The following is a 17,729-nucleotide window of genomic DNA, read 5'->3' on the forward strand; positions in this document are numbered from 1 at the left end:
CTGGCCCTCTTCAGGGAAGAGGGCATGGTGCCGGAAGAGAGGGAGGTGTTGATTAGAGAGGAGAGAAAAGGGAGAATGTCCTCAGATATAGATTGTAGGAGGGGAGAGGGGATGGGGTCAAGAGGACAGGTGGTTGGGCGGTGGGAAGTAAGGAGTTTCAGTGTGTCGGCGTCAGAGAGGGGAGAAAAGGAGGTTAGGGAGTTGGGGAGGGTAGGAGGGTCAGCAGGGGTGGAGGGTTGGGAGAAGGAATTGCGAATAGCATCGACCTTCTTTTCAAAGAAGGAGACGAAGTCATCAGGTGTGAGTGATGAGGGGGGTGGGGGGGGGAGGGGGGGCCAGAAGAGAGGAGAAAGTTGAAAACAGTTTGCGGGGATTAGGGATGGGAAGGAAACACATGGAGGGAACTAGGGAGGACAAGAGGAATACTACACAGTGGAATGAGGGCAGGCAGCAAAAACAAAATCAAACATCAGGCTCTCAGACAGCCTCGATGGACACCCGTAGATAGACACCCTCGACTTTGTACACCTGCGACTTCGTACGCCGAGGCAAGTAGCCGAGGCTGCCGCACACCGCTGCCGCTGGTGCGCTACACAACTGCTTAAGTAACACTGACGCCGAATACAGAAAATGCAACCAACCCACTGCAGAACAATAATGCACACTGAAGTGAGTTCAGGTGTGCCAGTACTAATAGCTTGAGCAGGGTGCAAAGTATTGGCTCCTCCTACAACAAAAGCTGTGGCCTGCCAGCCAGTAAAACAATAGCCTAACTTAATAGCCTAGCTTACCTGAGAGAAACAAACACCTAACCCAGTTTCACTGAATCTAAATAAACACCACTTGTAATAGCTAACAAACAAACAAGTACACAACAGAACACTATAATGACAACTAAACTGAATTTAGAATCAGCAAGCAAACAAATAATACTTAACTAATCCAGGAGAAAATGCAACCAACCCACTGCAGAACAATAATGCACACTGCTTGGCACTTGAATGCCAAAGCTTTAGGGCCCAGTCTGCTGCTTTACATCTTTACCAGGTGATTCGCACAGGAAAAAACAACTGTCAAAATCAATGAAACCAAAACTGCAAACAAAACGTACATGCATAATCATCAAAAAGATGATGATAATGAATAATATTTTTTCCAAAATGAAGATTTTTTAGGACCTGCGGGACCCCTGCTCATAAAAAGATGGTAAAATAACATGGTAAAATGCCTCCAGCCTGTAGATGGCGAGCTCCCCCTAGAATACTCACTGTTTCCTGAGGATCATGCGCATGTGGGCATCAGGGCCAATCTGGGACAGGAGCAGGAGCGTATCCTGCAGCTCCTCCTCACTCTCCTTCTTTTCCTCCTCACTGGGGAGCGGGGCATCCTCTCGTTCATCATCCAGGAACCGGTAGAATAGGTACTTGTCTTGGAAGTTGAGCTCCTGGTCCACTGCCACAAACATATTGAACACACTGAGGTTTAAAATGTGCGTTGACAATGGGGGTTGCTGATTAGTATGTTCAGAGAAAACAGAGTCGGTAATGTGCCAGCTGGCCAACTCTAATTGGTACTGTATGTGATGTGTCCTTCAATTCAGAAATGAATCCTGAACATGCCAATCTTGTGGGACAAAGCATTACTGGCTAAGCAGAAAGAGAAGCTGCATGTGTTTTGGGGGACATGTGTGTCTCCAACCACATTGAGGCATTTTAAACTGGATTCAAATAAAATAAAATACCCCCCCAAAAACCCTGAAAATGTGGCTTAACCACATTTGTTAACAAAAATGGTTGGCATTTATATAGCACCTTTATCTGAAGAGCTGTACAATTGATGCTTCTCATTCACCAATTCACCCTTTCACACTCAATTGGCTACCTTGCAAAAAACCAACCAGCTCATCAGGATGCTGCCACCACCATGCTTCACTGTAGGGATTGTATTCACCAGTGCCAGATATAGTGCTTGGAGTTCTGCCCAAAGAGTTACATTTTTGTCTCATCAGACCAGAGAATCATTTTGCTTACGCTTCCTTTAAATGCCGTCTGGGCTATCATATGCATTTTACTAAGAATAGCGTCAATCTTGTGACTCTACCTTAAAGGCCTGATTGATAGAGTGCTGCTGAGATGGTCATCCTTCCTGCAGGTTCTCCCTGGTCATCTCCCTGACCAAGGCCCTTCTTGCCCAGTTACTCAGTTTGGCTGACCGGCCAACTCTAGTGACAGTCCTGGTGGTTCCAAACTTCTTCCATTTCACAATTAGAGGCCACTATGCTCCTGGACTTTACCTTTAGAAATTGATTTATACCCTTGCCCTGATCTATGCCTCTGAATATATCCACTGCGCATTGTTGTGATGGTAAATTTTTGCTTCAGCCATACAGAGCAGCACCATTGCTAGTCAATGGTCATAAAGCCATGGTCATAATCATAAACTCATGTGGTTTTTAATGCACACTAGTCCACTCTGCCAATGATTATCGAAGACAAGTTCTTTCACATGCAAAATGTAAGGAATATAATCTTACTCCAGCGAACATGGTGCCATTTCATGTCAGGCATATGGTCTATTATTTAACAAAGTGGCCAGCCCTGCAGCCACCTGATCTTTTTTCCTCACAGTGAAATTATGGATTATATGTCAGGTCTAAAAACAAAGTATGTTTAACCTTGTGTGTGGAGAGGTTTATGCCTGTAGCTTACACATATTCCTATAATAAAACCCCATGATAACGCAATAAGTGGGGTTCAAAAAATCCAATCACATAAAATACAGGGTTGTGTGACTGCAAGATTAATGAAAAAGAATACTTTCAGTCTGTCTTCCAGTTACTGTGTGAAATGTTTTTATTTATTTATTGTCACCAGCGTTATAAGGCCACACTGAAAATACACTTATGCTGACCTTACACTCAATGATATTTTAAGCGTTTTCAGGGTTTTAGGCAAATTCAAGTCAGAGTAAAATCACACTCCTGTCGCGAAACTTGTTAGATGTGAGTCTCAGTCAGAGCTGTTAGTTTTTTTTTTTTTTTTCCTCTTGACCATTCTGACAAAATGAAACGATTAATATAAATATTATCACAAGTCATTCGTCTTGCTCCAAAATGTGTGTGACGATCAAGAATGCAATTTATAATATTATTATAATCCTACACTGTCAACAGCCAATAGCTGGTCTATGTATAAAGTGCTGTAATGTCTACATGGTGAAACCAACAAGTATAAAAATACCCTAGTAAGAAATAATCCACGACGAGGTGGTTATTACATGGTTTTAACGCACGATGCGGAGGTATCTTGTTGGGTGGTTGCCTTCGCGAAGTGCGTTAAAACCATGTAATGACACCTCAGAGTGGATTATTCCACTTATACCATGGTCTTTTCCAAAGATAAAAGATAAAAAATATAAGCAGGGGTCGTCAATATATTTGGCAAATTCACTCTTAAAATAACCCTTGTTTCATGAAAGTTGCGACAAGCGAGGAGAGATCTGCGAGATGTGACCGATTTCTCCTGCACTTTTTGGTGCGTTTCACATAGAAATCGCAATTGCAAGCATCAAACACATGTCGCAAGCGTGTCCATGTAGGCAATCAGTAAATCGGCTATTGTTCTCATCCGCCTGCTCCCTTTTGGTTTTCTATCGATAATTGAGAGTTTGAGCTACAAACAACCATTTCAGAACATCACATAGCTAGTAACATTAGCGCTTACGGCTATTAATATCTCAAAGTAACATTACTGTACTTCACAAAACCATTTTGCAATCAAACTCGTATCACAGCGATGGGTTTGGGTCTCTAATTGCAGGCAGGGTATTAATTTAGAATGGTGATTGGGCTTGACCAGGACTACCTGCCAACCATTGAACGATTATAACCACCACCTAGCATCAAATCAGAGTATTCACCAAGACTGTGGTACAAAAGCTAAGAATCTGCACATTAACCACATGTTAATTGTTTGATAATTGAGAAGTACAGAGCCAAATCAAAAAACAAATATGACAGATGAAGGCGGATGTAGACCTCACCATGGTTGAGCACGCCCTCCTCCAGCAGCACCTGCCACATGCCCACAGCTTGGGTGCGAGAGTGAACACAAGGGCTCTGCTGCATCTGCCAGTCCACCAGCTCTGTGCCCACACAACACTGCCTGCAGAACACACATATAAACATACAATGAGTCAGCTCTGCCCACACAACACTCATATGCAGTAGGGGTGTGGTGGTATTCATAGCAGACCATTTGGTATGGGACTACAAAGCGAATAATTAAAGTCTTGCTTTGGCGCATGTTTATAACTTTTCCTGTGCTTGAAACATTTGCACAGGGCCAGATGCAACAGCGCTGGAATGGGTGGTGCTTCTAGTGCTATAGCACGACCTGGGAAAGGTTTGTGGTGTTATCATAGCCCGAAGCACCACCTATAATTTCACAAACTCATAATTACAGAAATCTAATAACGTAAACTTACAGTGTTCCGAACAGAACACAGGGAAGCGGCCACTTCCACCAGAAGTTACCATCCGTTCAATGGTAGTTTGTTTATGAATATGGTTGCTTATTGACTATCTCAGGCACTAACACACTTTGAATGTAATATCTCGTTAGTAATTCCAAACCACAATGTCACAGTGTCACTGTACGCTAAAATGGATCGCGTATGTGACTCATACCAAGTTTTTGTGAAAACCGAATAAATTACACACACAAAAACCAAAGCTGATCTGGAAATAATGTCTTAGTTATTTGTCCCGAAAGTTGCACATACTAAGACAACTGCAAGTTCAACACAATCACTAAATAGAAGAACAACGTAATGTAACTGGCCAGAGACTGATAGACGTGACAAACCATGGTGGTATAGCCTAGGGCTTGGCAGTTAGTCAAACTCCGCAAACAAACTGTTCAGTTGAATTTGTTTTTGGAAATAAAAACTAAAAGTTTAATGTGTTTAAATGAAGTTTTAACAAGCAAACAACAGTTGCAACAATATTGGCATAAAGTCATTTTGTTGTAAACTTACTTATGTTTATATCTAAAAGAAAAAAAATATGCAAGTGTTAATGGGTTTTATTTTGTTCAGTGAGAAATTATGGCCAGTTAGTGACTGTCTATTTTTTTATGAGTGAAAATCGATTTTGTCATGTTCTGTGTTTTTCGTTGTTTTGTTACCCTCTGTGCACACCATAGTCTGTCTGTCAGTTCAGTTCACTTCATTCGTTTCACCTGTGTTTCACTTCCTGATTGTTTCCCACACCTGATTGCCATTTCCCTCTTGTTACTTGTGTATTTAAACCCCTCTGTCTAACTCTGTTTGTCTGTCGTTTCTGGATTCTGTTTTTGTTTGGTTTGCTCGATAGTCACCGACCCTTTGCCTGTGACCTCGACTTCATTTTTGATTATCCCTGATATATCTCTTTGCTAGTGTATTGACCCTCTGCTTGGACACTGTACTATGAAATGCCTGTGCCCTGCTATTCCGGTTTGCTGGCTATTGACCTCCGCCTGTTTACTCAGCAAAATTCTGAGTAAAGACTCTAAACAGAAAGCTACTCTTGGGTCTTGCTACTGGGTCTGTTCTGCATTCGTGACACAATTTAATATTTTGCATTTCATTTTTTTTTTGTTGTCCCAACAATCTACCAAATGGTATGTAGTCAACACCAAGGTAGATGGCAAAACAAGATTCGTGTGTGCCATTACACCCATAATAAACGCTCAGTGAGAACTTTATTAGGTAGACATGTTGTGGTGGTCCGATCGAGGATCAGTACACCACTGAAGGAGAGCGGGCTGTGCGACGGCGCCAGGAGCTGGGGAAAGTAATTCACGCTGAATATTTCCCGCATACGTATTTAAGGGACCGGCACCTTGGAGAGAGTCGCGCAGGAAAGAATCAGCACCAAGGTTAGCACCACCGGAACACGTGCGGAATGCACGTCACTAACCTCTCTAATTAACCAGGCACAGCTGCACCGAGTTGGAGGGGAGATCAACACCCTACAAAAGGGCAAACTCGGGAGCAGAGCGGGGCTCAGGGGCGAACGAGAGGAGCCAGGGCGAGTGAAAGTCACATGCGCCCATCAATCCGGCTAGAAGCCAACTAACCTGTTTGTTTAAATTCTAGACGCCTAGGCGGGAGAAGAGGACTTCCGAGGCCGGGAAACCACGGGGAGTTAACGGCCCCACAGCGGACACAGACAGGCGAACCCCACCGCATGAAGTCCGCCTTCGTTTGCCGTTTTTTTGAAATCCATAATTTTTTGAGCACCGACTTATTTTCTAGTTTTCCTTTTTTTTTCTTTTTGTAACTAATTCCCGTGTTTTGAGAAGGGAATTTTTTCGTTTGTTCTGGACACTCAAGAAGTGCCCTGAAGGCACTTTATAATATAATATAAAAATTATAATATCTCTCTCTCTCTCTACCAGCGGGTTACCACAATGTACACCATCTAATCAAAAAGCATCCAGTGAGCCGCAGTTCTGCTGGCAGTTCTTCTTGGGGCCCTGTCGTGTCATGTCATCACACAGAATGTGAATGTGAATTTTTGCATGCTTCATATCATTCTACATCTCTTCCTCATTATCTTACACACAATGAACAACTCAGCACTAAGGCAGACTAGGCACTTTGTAAAACAGTACCATTGTCATTGCCTTTCTATTAGAAATCAAAATTATCTGTGGAAAACCTACCTGTATGTCTTCAAGTGATATTTCCTATCTCGGATCATGTGGGGGGCTCTGGACAAGATGGCATTGCGCAAGACCTTTCCAGCCCTCAGGATCTTTTCTGATGGAACCTGACATGAAGATACAGCAGCTAGTGAGTTCTGAGGGGTATGCAAGCAAATTAGATTTGAAAATGATGATTTTCCAAAAGGTGAAGGCTTCAGCTCAGTCAGAAGCAAAGCTCTAAATACCTGAAGAATGGATTTAGGGCGAGGTTTGGCCTGACTTTCAATGAGTGGGGTCTGAAAAAAAAAAAAGTGAAATGTGAACACCAACTGAAAAATAAAAAAATAAGAATAAGATGGATGTGGAACGCACTCAAAAATGAAAACTAACAAAGAGGGCTCAGGTAAAAATGTGAAATTAAAAGGAAGGAACTACAAAGGTCACATTTTCTTAAGAAAATATGTGTGAAAAAAAATCTGATAGAATGAATCAACCAAACATAAAATAGCGGTTTGGTTTTGCTAAGTTAGGAGTGACTTATCGTAAAATAGTGTCACTCCTTTGGATGTCTCTCAGCCAATCACAATACAAGGCCAGAAGTAACTGTTATATAATACACATACATGCACAGAGCACACAAAAGAGCAGAGAATTATTCCTATAGATGAATGTCTTGTCCTAACACGCACAAGCTCCTCAGCTCCACAGCCATTATGGATAAATATCAATCAATGATGCATACTAATTTATCCCTCCACACTTTTTAATGTTTAGAAAGGCTAACTTCAATACTAATAATGCTAATCTGCAGCTTACTACTCCCTCTTAAGTGACTGATATTTAGTGCATGAGGTTTTTGATCCCTAGTTACTACAGAGCAAGTCCCCCACTAGGGTCATGATTTGTTATGCAACAGGATAGTCATTAAAATACAATCAGTGTGACAATGTTAATACCTAAGCATTTGCCATGCTTCAGTGATGAATACATTGAGAATGGATGTACGTTTGGCTAAGCATTTGTCTCTCACAAGAATCTCCATTCCCATCTGGAAGGGATTTCCTGGAACGTTCATCATACTGAGATTATGTGCTTTTTCCAGTGCTCCCTTTGATGTACTACATTAACCCATTCCATTTTTCTCCCCCTTAGAGGGAAATGTCTCACTATTTTGTACTAGTCCTATAAAAGTGTCTATCTATTTACTGCACACAGATGGTTGAAGACTTATATTAAAGAAGAGGCTTGTACCATACAGAAATTTGAGACAGAACAAATGAATGTACACAAAAGTTACACTAAAATACAATACAAAGCACCTTATGTTTTCATAGTTTAGCACTGAATATCTCAATCCCAAAGTCAAGGACTAACCCAGAACTGCATTCTATTTCTGCACAAATGTAATGGCAACTTGTGTACAAAATATGGTAAAGTCAACCTAACACTTTCTAATGACTCTGCATCACATTTAAAAATTTTATTTATTTAAAAATTAGGTTAACCAGAGCCCCGTTAGCCAATAAAATTACAGGGTTACCTCTATAGCAAGTCAAAATCATGAAATGACACACGTCTGTATATTAATTCTGCTATGTGAATGCAGTAATATTCCGCAACTGTCCATCGCCTGAATATGACACATTATGCCTTGTTGGAAAGGGTAGGAAACCCCTCACAAGAACCATGCCACGTTTTACATGAGTTTGATAGTGAAATGACCGAGCAATGCATTTACATAATAATAACAAGTAGTTCAAGATGGCATTTGCTTACTTATAGTCCCGGCAGTTCGAGTTTTCGAAAATGGCTGAATGGATTACGAAATAAACTTTAACGTTAGTCGTAGCATCATAACCAGGTGGAATATTTAGATTACATTGGATTATACACATCTGTGATATTTGCCATATCATGTTGTTGCTGTGCTACAACAAAAAAACATTTTGAAGTTTCAGATTTGAATCCTGGAATTAATTTAATTACTTTAACTCAATTAATAATATGGTTCCAGATTCTGCTTGAATAAATAGCACTTTCTGTTGCCATTTTACAGACATTAAAGTTTGTAAATAAGTCTCAATATTCACGGGATGGCTTACCTTATTCAGGTTTTTTGGCATAGAACCTAAGGTGAGGTTGTTCATATTCTCTTTGTCTGGCATTCCTGGGGAAAGATGAACAAAAGCTCTTCATACCAAAATTTAACAATATTTAAAGTCCGTTTTCAAAATCAACAATTTTCATTATAGTTCCACAGCAGAGAAGTTATCCTCTGGTATAATCCAAACATGAAGCAAACAAAACCTGGGTAATTTCATAGTAATGCTGATATGTTTCAATTCACAATTCTAGAATTCTAGGTCCTGACTGCAACGCTAATGTAACATCTGTCACGTTTTTGAGGAAAGTTTATACTTTAGACCATTTCATTTGGCAATTTTTAAGTTTACATGCTCAGTCATTACTATGATACACAACTGGCTAGCCATGATAGCTGCACTGTACTAATGTTACTGCTTATACTTTCGGGAATATTTGCTCCCTGGGCAGTGAGCTACTGCCTAAATCCAAAAGACTCCTGGACTTTCAGAAGACTTGATTACTCATGAAAAAAAAGGTAACAATGAATCAATGTGTTTGTGAGTATGCAGGTGTATGTTACAGAATTGTGCAGGCAGGCTAGAGAGCAGACTTAAATCCACTGGGGCTAGAACTAGTGTCAGTGGCTATGGCCTCTGTGGAAAGTGACTACTAAAGCTCATGTTTTACAGATCATATCAGACCATGGTCATCACTCATTAGCTCATTACTATTACGATAACACATGGTCATCTGCAACAGAGAGGCAGGGTTGAGAATGGGGTGTATACGTTTTTGGGTAGAAATACAGGACTTTGTGCATAGTACAACTTTAATGTTATTTAGCTTGCTAACTGTAGAACCTACTGCCTACGGCTGGGTCCGAAATCACTCATATAATCCTCAATAATCCTTAACTAGTGAATGTCCATATAGTGCACTAAATAGTTTACTAAATAAAAAGTGAATTATTGTAAACACGAGACTCTGTGGCCTTGGGTTATTTCATGTGCGGAACATGTAAAAGAACACATTTTCACTGAATAAACATCTACAACACATTGCCCCTAAACATTTATATCCAAACATTTGACAAAATACGGGTTATGAAGAATATTGCTATTGCATTAGACTGGATGGACTGCAAAATGTTCTTAACAAATAATGTTAATGCCAACTATAAGAAGAGACTATTTTAGCTAGCTAACAAAGAGTGCCACTTAAAGGACAAACAGGGTTTTGGATTATAGAATAATCAACATATTTGGTTATAATATGATAGTTGTACTTTATTAAGGTAATGCTCAAGGGAAATTAATTTGTCATCAATGTGCCAAAACTCAGAAAAGCTGTTCTTTAATTTTAACTGCTCCTGGACCGCGCCATTATCTATTACAACTTATACATTTTACAGTGCATTGTGAGATATTTCTTGTACGCTAAAATGTTATTTTTTAATCTGGACACTAGAATAAAATGGCTAACGGCCAATATACTGTTTTGTGAATAGTCAGCCATTTTCGACACAGCCAATGTGTCAACACAGCGAGCTTAATAGTGAAGGCGACACACAGCATATGCTTAATAAAGATAACAATTAATGTGAAAATATAACATCCACACTCAAAGTGCAGGATTCTTAAATCCCGCGGAAATACCTGGGTGACACTGTCATTGTAAAAAAATAAAAAAAATAAAAAAAAGAAAGAAATTCCAGCAATGACCTGCAATGGTTGACAAGAACACCAGGAGGTGCAAGGAGACACAGTCGTTCATGTGCAATTTAGCTAATTATTTCAGAGCTAAGAACAACAAAAACATTAAATCAGGAACTCAAACTCAAAATAACAGGTAGGCTACATTATAGGGTTATTATGGCATATTTTAATAAATATAAACCGTAAACAAAATGAGTTTATATACACATATAATAATTTTATATTTCTTTAACTTGCAAAATTGTTTCAGAAACATAAAACACTTTAATATGACTTATTACTGTAGCCCCTTATACCCCTTTCACACAGAAGCAACGATCCAGGAATGTCCTGTGTTGCAGTTGTTGTGAAAGGGTTTAATTTAAAATCAGTTGTGGCATTCTTTACTTCAACTTAAGAGTTATGATGCGTTGTGTGTTCAGAGATGCTCTTCTGCATACCAATGTTGTAATGTGTGGTTATTTGCATGACCCGGGTTCAAATCCCGGACGAGCCCCCAAATGTCGTGTCTAGGAAACGACAGAGTCCAAATCTTCAATTTGTCGAAAAACATCTTTGCGAGGGAAAAGACGACACCAGGCAGCAAGATCTTCAGGAAAATCAGACTTTATTAGCACACGTGCATAAAGCCGGATCAGCTCTCCAGAACTGAACCCCGACTGGCATTTGTACACCCATTTTATACACAGTTACTCCACCTACAACTCCTCCTCAAACCGCATTCTGGCAAATCACCCACACTTTTCTTATCGTAACTCCTCCCAACGCTCCTCCCACAACGTCATTGTGGCAAATTGCCAACGGTCCTTATGCTCTGCCAACTCTGTACAAAGTTCAGGGCATTCTGCCAACTACGTGTCCTCACTTCACCCCGCACCTGCTCTTGGCAAACTACCAGACCTCATAAAGTTCTGGATGCCCTCCCTCTAACACGTCATCCATACACGTCACTCTGTATCTTTCGCTTTTATAAGACAAACTAAGCAGCAGTAATCATTGAAAATATACAGACAAACTAAACATTTCATTAATATTCACTTCTAATATACTTTTCTAATATACAGACATACTAAACATTTGATTAATTATTCTCTTCTAAGGGAATAAATGTACGTAGCATTCTTTGCTCTCATTTCAACAGTTTTCACTGTGGTTTCTTGCGTTTTCATAAGCTCAGCTATAATTAATGTTCTAGGTCAAATAGATACACTCCTGGCATAAAACATCGAGAGTCCCGGAGAAATCAGCTGTATAGTCATATCTTGCTCTGCCCGTGTCCTTGACAGTTTGGTCTACACAGTTCAAGACGGCCCCCCCCTGCCAGCTGGCTGGGCTCACTGTGTAATCCTAGCACACTTTAGCAGTTAATCAGTTTGAAACTATACAGGGTACATATCATACTTTAATACAGATATATTGATAAACTTTTAGCACACATCGTCGAGAGTTTTGGAGGAACCATGGAAACGCTGTTATATTGAGTCTGAGGCAATTGGATGCTGCTATAGCAGCAGGGGATGTGCAGGAACCCAACTTAGTATGGTGCATTGGCCAAGGGAGATATTCGGGGCCATAGGTTTTGACCCCGAAAGGGGGGAATGTAGGGGAAAATTCACAGAACGAAAGATCTCCCTCCTAAAAGCATGATAACCAATCACAAGTCAAAATCAGACTCCGCCTTAGTGAGCAGGCTGGTTCCTCCAAAACTCTCGACGATGTGTGCTAAAAGTTTATCAATATATCTGTATTAAAATATGATATGTACCCTGTATAGTTTCAAACTGATTAACTGCTAAATTGTGCTAGGATTACACAGTGAGCCCAGCCAGCTGGCAGGGGGGGGCCCCGTCTTGAACTGTGTAGACCAAACTGTCAAGGACACGATATGACTGTACAGCTGATTTCTCCGGGACTCTCGATGTTTTATGCCAGGAGTGTATCTATTTGACCTAGAACATTAATTATAGCTGAGCTTATGAAAACGCAAGAAACCACAGTGAAAACTGTTGAAATGAGAGCAAAGAATGCTACGTACATTTATTCCCTTAGAAGAGAATAATTAATCAAATGTTTAGTATGTCTGTATATTAGAAAAGTATGTTAGAAGTGAATATTAATGAAATGTTTAGTTTGTCTGTATATTTTCAATGATTACTGCTGCTTAGTTTGTCTTATAAAAGCGAAAGATACAGAGTGACGTGTATGGATGACGTGTTAGAGGGAGGGCATCCAGAACTTTCTGAGGTCTGGTAGTTTGCCAAGAGCAGGTGCGGGGTGAAGTGAGGACACGTAGTTGGCAGAATGCCCTGAACTTTGTACAGAGTTGGCAGAGCATAAGGACCGTTGGCAATTTGCCACAATGACGTTGTGGGAGGAGCGTTGGGAGGAGTTACGATAAGAAAAGTGTGGGTGATTTGCCAGAATGCGGTTTGAGGAGGAGTTGTAGGTGGAGTAACTGTGTATAAAATGGGTGATTTTCTGATTTTCCTGAAGATCTTGCTGCCTGGTGTCGTCTTTTCCCTCGCGAAGATGTTTTTCGACAAATTGAAGATTTGGACTCTGTCGTTTCCTAGACACGACATTGTCACCTTCCTGTCAGCTTTTACCAGTTGGGCCTCTGACGTCTCTCATTAAGAAGCCGTTTCTCTATGCAGAACTGCTGCTCACTGGAATTTTTTTTTTGTTTTTTGCACCATTCTTTGCAAACTCTAGAGACTAGAGGACATGAAATTCCCAGGTGATCAGCAGTTTCTGAGAAACTCAAACTACCCTGTCCACCACCAACAATCATTCCATTCTGATGGTTGGTGTGAACATTAACTGAAGCTCCTGACCAATATCTACATGACTATGCATTGCACTGCTGCTACACAATGGGCTGATTAGATAATCGCATGAATAAGTAGGTGTAATAAAGCTAAAATATTCCTAATAAAGTGCTTGGAGGTGACTGTTCCTCCAGCCAATCGCTAGATTATGCACTCAACGTTGTTGAAGAACACAATGCAACTTTTTAACAAGCATATATTTTCATATTGCACCTCATATTATCGCTTGACTATGTACGATAGTACTTTTTTTTTTTAATCCGTCATTTTAAACCCACATATAATAATTTAATATTTCTCATCTGCCAATGCTGGTTATGTTTCTCCCTAAAAGGAAGGTTTATCAATGTTCCACTCACTGTATTTCACAAATACTCACTATGCAAAATGAAACAAGCAGTAACTAGATCAGACCACGTTGAATCTCCAATAAACTGTCCATTATCGTCCACTTTATTTTATGTATTTATTTATTTACTTATTTATATTGCAAAAAATATATATGGCATACAGAACAATTCACGGGAATGATTTCGAGCCATGACAGTTGTGGGTTAATTGTCGTATTTTTAAATTGACTGGATAGAGACAGACGGTCTTGTTATGTACGGTACTTGGGACCCAAAAGCAGACCAACGGATAATAATAATAATTTTAAATTTATCGTCCTATTTTCAACTGGTTGAGAATGCTCTCCTAGTAGTACGTCACATGAAAATAACCACTCCCCTTATCCCTCATTACTATGGGTGTGAACGGTTAAACGGTTAACCGAAACTGATGGTTACAAAAAATCGATAACCAATAACCGTTTTGTGTTTTTCTGATGGTGAAGCTCAGTTTAAAATAAATGCACGTTCATCGCTAGGCACGTTATTGTGGTTCTAAACTATTATAAACTGGCAATCGACAAGGTTCAGTAGTTTGAGCAAGCAATCTGTCCATTTCAGGGGGTTTAAAATGCAAACACCACAGGGAATTGAATGCTACAGTATTAGAGCTATCAAATAATTTCTTATTTACAGATTACATGCCAATCAAGTCTATCAGGCAGACACCATAGGGATGAGGGATGAAAAACATGAAGAATTATAATTTTAACTGATGCATAAAAACAAATGACATGATCGACCTGTGGACGTAAACTACAGGGATTTCTGCAACTCTGAGGTTACACTGTAAAATGTCAATGTTAATATTTAATTTGGCAATTAGGCTGACTTACTATTATCGGACTTACAATGTTGACATTTAACTATTGAGATGGCCAAAAATAAAGTTTGAAATGCAATGAAATTCAGTTTTTTAAAAAAGAAAAAAAGATACGACCCCTAGCAGTCATAGGAAGTATCGGTTACCCAGTTAACCTTTTAAAAAATGGGATGATTTTTCACATCCCTACTCATTACCACGTCCAGACAATTCGGGTGAAATTTTATCGTTGAAAATTTAGGCTTAAAAAAATAAGTTTTAAAATACATTTAAATGACTGAATAATAAAAATATAATGCACATTTGGCAAGTGTCACATTCAACCACCATGTTACTCCTTTAAGGCTGTACTCAGATTTATAAAATATTGGATAAGGTTACACAGCAGTGGGAACGTTTCTGGAAAACGGAAAAGGCGGCAGTAATCAGTGTCAAAATTCACACATCTAATGCACAGAACTGGGAACATTAAAAGAATGTCTGTCTATTTAGTTCCCTAGTCAGATATCACGATCATGACCACTTGATTACAGCAAAGAACCTCTTTAAGATACCGCTCGCAGCCTCTCTGGCAGCACACACAATATGCAGGCGCTTTCTACTTCTGTAATAACAACCTACAATCACCTGAAAAGTGTAGTTGCCTCATATTAAAAAGAAATTCAGGTAACCTATATTTATAATAAATATAATAACAACATGAAGTGAATAGCCTACACATAAAAACATTACCTGCATAGCATGTGACTTGGAATACGAGTGTATTAAATCATTGTTACATTGATTACATTTTTTGTCACATTAAATGCCATTAATCAGAAAATTCTCATTTAATAGCGTTCCATTAATAAAACAAATTGCTGCATCTTCATACTTGTATATATAAGGGAAAAACACTGCCACCCCTGCAATGCGGAGAATAGACTAAATTGTCATGACTGTACTTCAGAATATCCAGCACCTGAACCAGAGGTGCATAAGAACACCACTGGGCAGGCTGCTGAGGATTCAATCAAATATTCTCTTTGAATCAACAACCAAATAGATTATTTTCAGAAAAAAGCAGGACTTAAAGGTACAATAGGTAAGATTTTTGTGTTAAAACATTACAAGTGTTACGACCCAGTCTAGGTTCAGGCCTTGATGAGAGAGAGATGCAATGTAGAATGGTGGGTGGGAACGAAACAAACACTGCAGACCGATGAGTAACTCCGGTCCTGTCTGCCTAAACAAATCTAAATAACCCTCAGCTAGTCGTCAAAGGTTTACCGGGCTCAAGTGGGGTGTAGCCAACCCCCAACAGAGATCAAGTCCCCTCCCAAAAGAATTACAAACAGTGTCCTGTTGGAAGGATGCAATCCAGCTGTAGATACTTAACTTTACCGGAGTCACTATATAGCAAGCAGAGAGGCAAATCAAAGTTACAGTCAGGGTGGGCGAACAGGGTCGATCACGAGTGAGGTACTGGGGCAAACAGATCAAAAAGCGCTGGGCAGGAATCAGAGTTGTAAGGGATACAAGGGTCAAAATCCAATCAGCAAACCGTTCAAAATGGGCTAGACAAGAATCAAACTCGAAAACAAACGAGGTAATGGTCATACACGGTAAACAAAGCAAAAGGGCTAGACGAGAGGATGGTCAAGAAAAAGTACATCAAATCACAAATCCAAATCCAAATCCAAAGTCAAAAGCAAAAAGGGGTCGCAAGCACAAAAGCTTACAACAGAGGTCATAACACAGGACCATTGTAAATCCCTTCCACTTTGTACCGAAACATGGTACAGCTGTACAATAATTCAAGCTCATTGGTTGAAAATCGGTTCTAATTGCCACAGCCAATGGTGTGGGGGCTTTTTCTGATTGTTCCCGTGTAGCAGCCCAAATTGCACTCCAGACAAGCTATCACTAAAACTCTGTATACAACTGTTTATTATCCAAGCAAAGACTACACATTTAGTCATAGAACAATACCAGTTTGCTATCGGTAGCAACAAGCAAATTAGCCACAGTTAGCTCAATGAATTTACAAATATTCACCTGAGGCAATATAAACATAGTAGCAAGCGTTGCGAGCATAGTTGCACAAGCGTTGTGCCTCAGGTGCATATTTGTAAATTCGGCAAGCTAGCTAATAGCACATTTGCTTGTTGCTACCGATAACGGACTGCTATCGTTTTATAAGTAACTACATATGTATTCTTTGCTTGGATGATGAGCAATAGTATACAGAGTTTCAGCAATCGCTTGTCTGGAGTGCAATTTGGGCAGCTACATGTTCCTATTATCTCTTTACGTGTTCAATCATGCGTGTTTAGCTAAACCTCTATTTGTCTTAAACTGTAAGTTGAAGTTGGATCGTTTATGATAGGTACACTATCATATCTTAGTCATATAGCCAGCTAGTTCCATAGCCAAATACGTTGCTTGCTCATAATACCTAGTTGGTTAGCTAAAGTGAAAACTTAAAAAAGACAAAACATATAAATAGTGTTGTGCAGCACACTAAAGTCAACATTCTATAAAGTCACCTGTTCGGCTAACATTTTCTTACTAGAACACTATGAAAAGATGGCAGGCTCTGTCACGTTTGTCACTGTCAACGTCCTAAAACATTTTGTGGTTTAAGGGTTTTGTTGCTGAAATTCCTCTCTTGGCCGTTAGGAGGCCAAAATGACCTACTGTACCTTTAAAGAGTTGATTAATTTCTAGAAATCAATTAGCTAAGTATTTTGTTGCTGTATGTACTTAAAATGTTGCTATGTTCAGACAATATGTTTTACAGTTAGTGAGTGACTGTGTGATTACACCTGCTGAGTGTAGATGTAGGCTATAGGACTAGTTACTGTGTTAGCTTACTTCTGTTGTGTCACCACTTTTATGTTAGTAATGCATAAATGAAGAGTATTGGTAGGATTTAAAGTTATATGTATATGTTTAGCTATATGTTTAAACTGAAGTACAGTCAGTTCCACACAGAGGCACACAGAGGGTTGCTGCAGCAGTGAAGTTTCTTTGTTTTCTTCTGTTACAGGTCAACCATCCAACCTTTATACGAAAACTGATATTGACTGGGAACCACCATCATTTTGTATGGATGCCATGTCATCTAGGCCTAGTTCAACCCCTGTGTTTTACCACAAAAATGAATGGGTTGCTATAGCCGCTTGTCCTCCAACACATCATCCTCAAAGAAATTG

General features: G+C 39.7%; 1 protein-coding gene across 3 annotated transcripts in view; it reads right to left on the reverse strand.

The window, feature by feature from the left end:
* Window positions 1-17,729, reverse strand: part of rapgef4a (Rap guanine nucleotide exchange factor 4a) — a 122,292-nt gene that overhangs the window by 44,542 nt on the left and 60,021 nt on the right. For 2 of the 3 annotated variants that reach the window (XM_061235011.1, XM_061235013.1), the window contains 5 exons: window positions 8,795-8,859; window positions 6,938-6,988; window positions 6,711-6,817; window positions 4,042-4,163; window positions 1,269-1,452 (listed from right to left, as the gene is read on the reverse strand). In XM_061235011.1, coding sequence (XP_061090995.1) covers window positions 1,269-1,452; window positions 4,042-4,163; window positions 6,711-6,817; window positions 6,938-6,988; window positions 8,795-8,859 — 529 coding nt within the window. The remainder of the gene's footprint in view (window positions 1-1,268; window positions 1,453-4,041; window positions 4,164-6,710; window positions 6,818-6,937; window positions 6,989-8,794; window positions 8,860-17,729) is intronic. The other variant, XM_061235012.1, reaches the window with a different exon arrangement.

The sequence above is a fragment of the Conger conger genome, chromosome 3, assembly GCF_963514075.1.
Source record: "Conger conger chromosome 3, fConCon1.1, whole genome shotgun sequence".
Taxonomy (NCBI): Eukaryota; Metazoa; Chordata; class Actinopteri; order Anguilliformes; family Congridae; genus Conger; species Conger conger.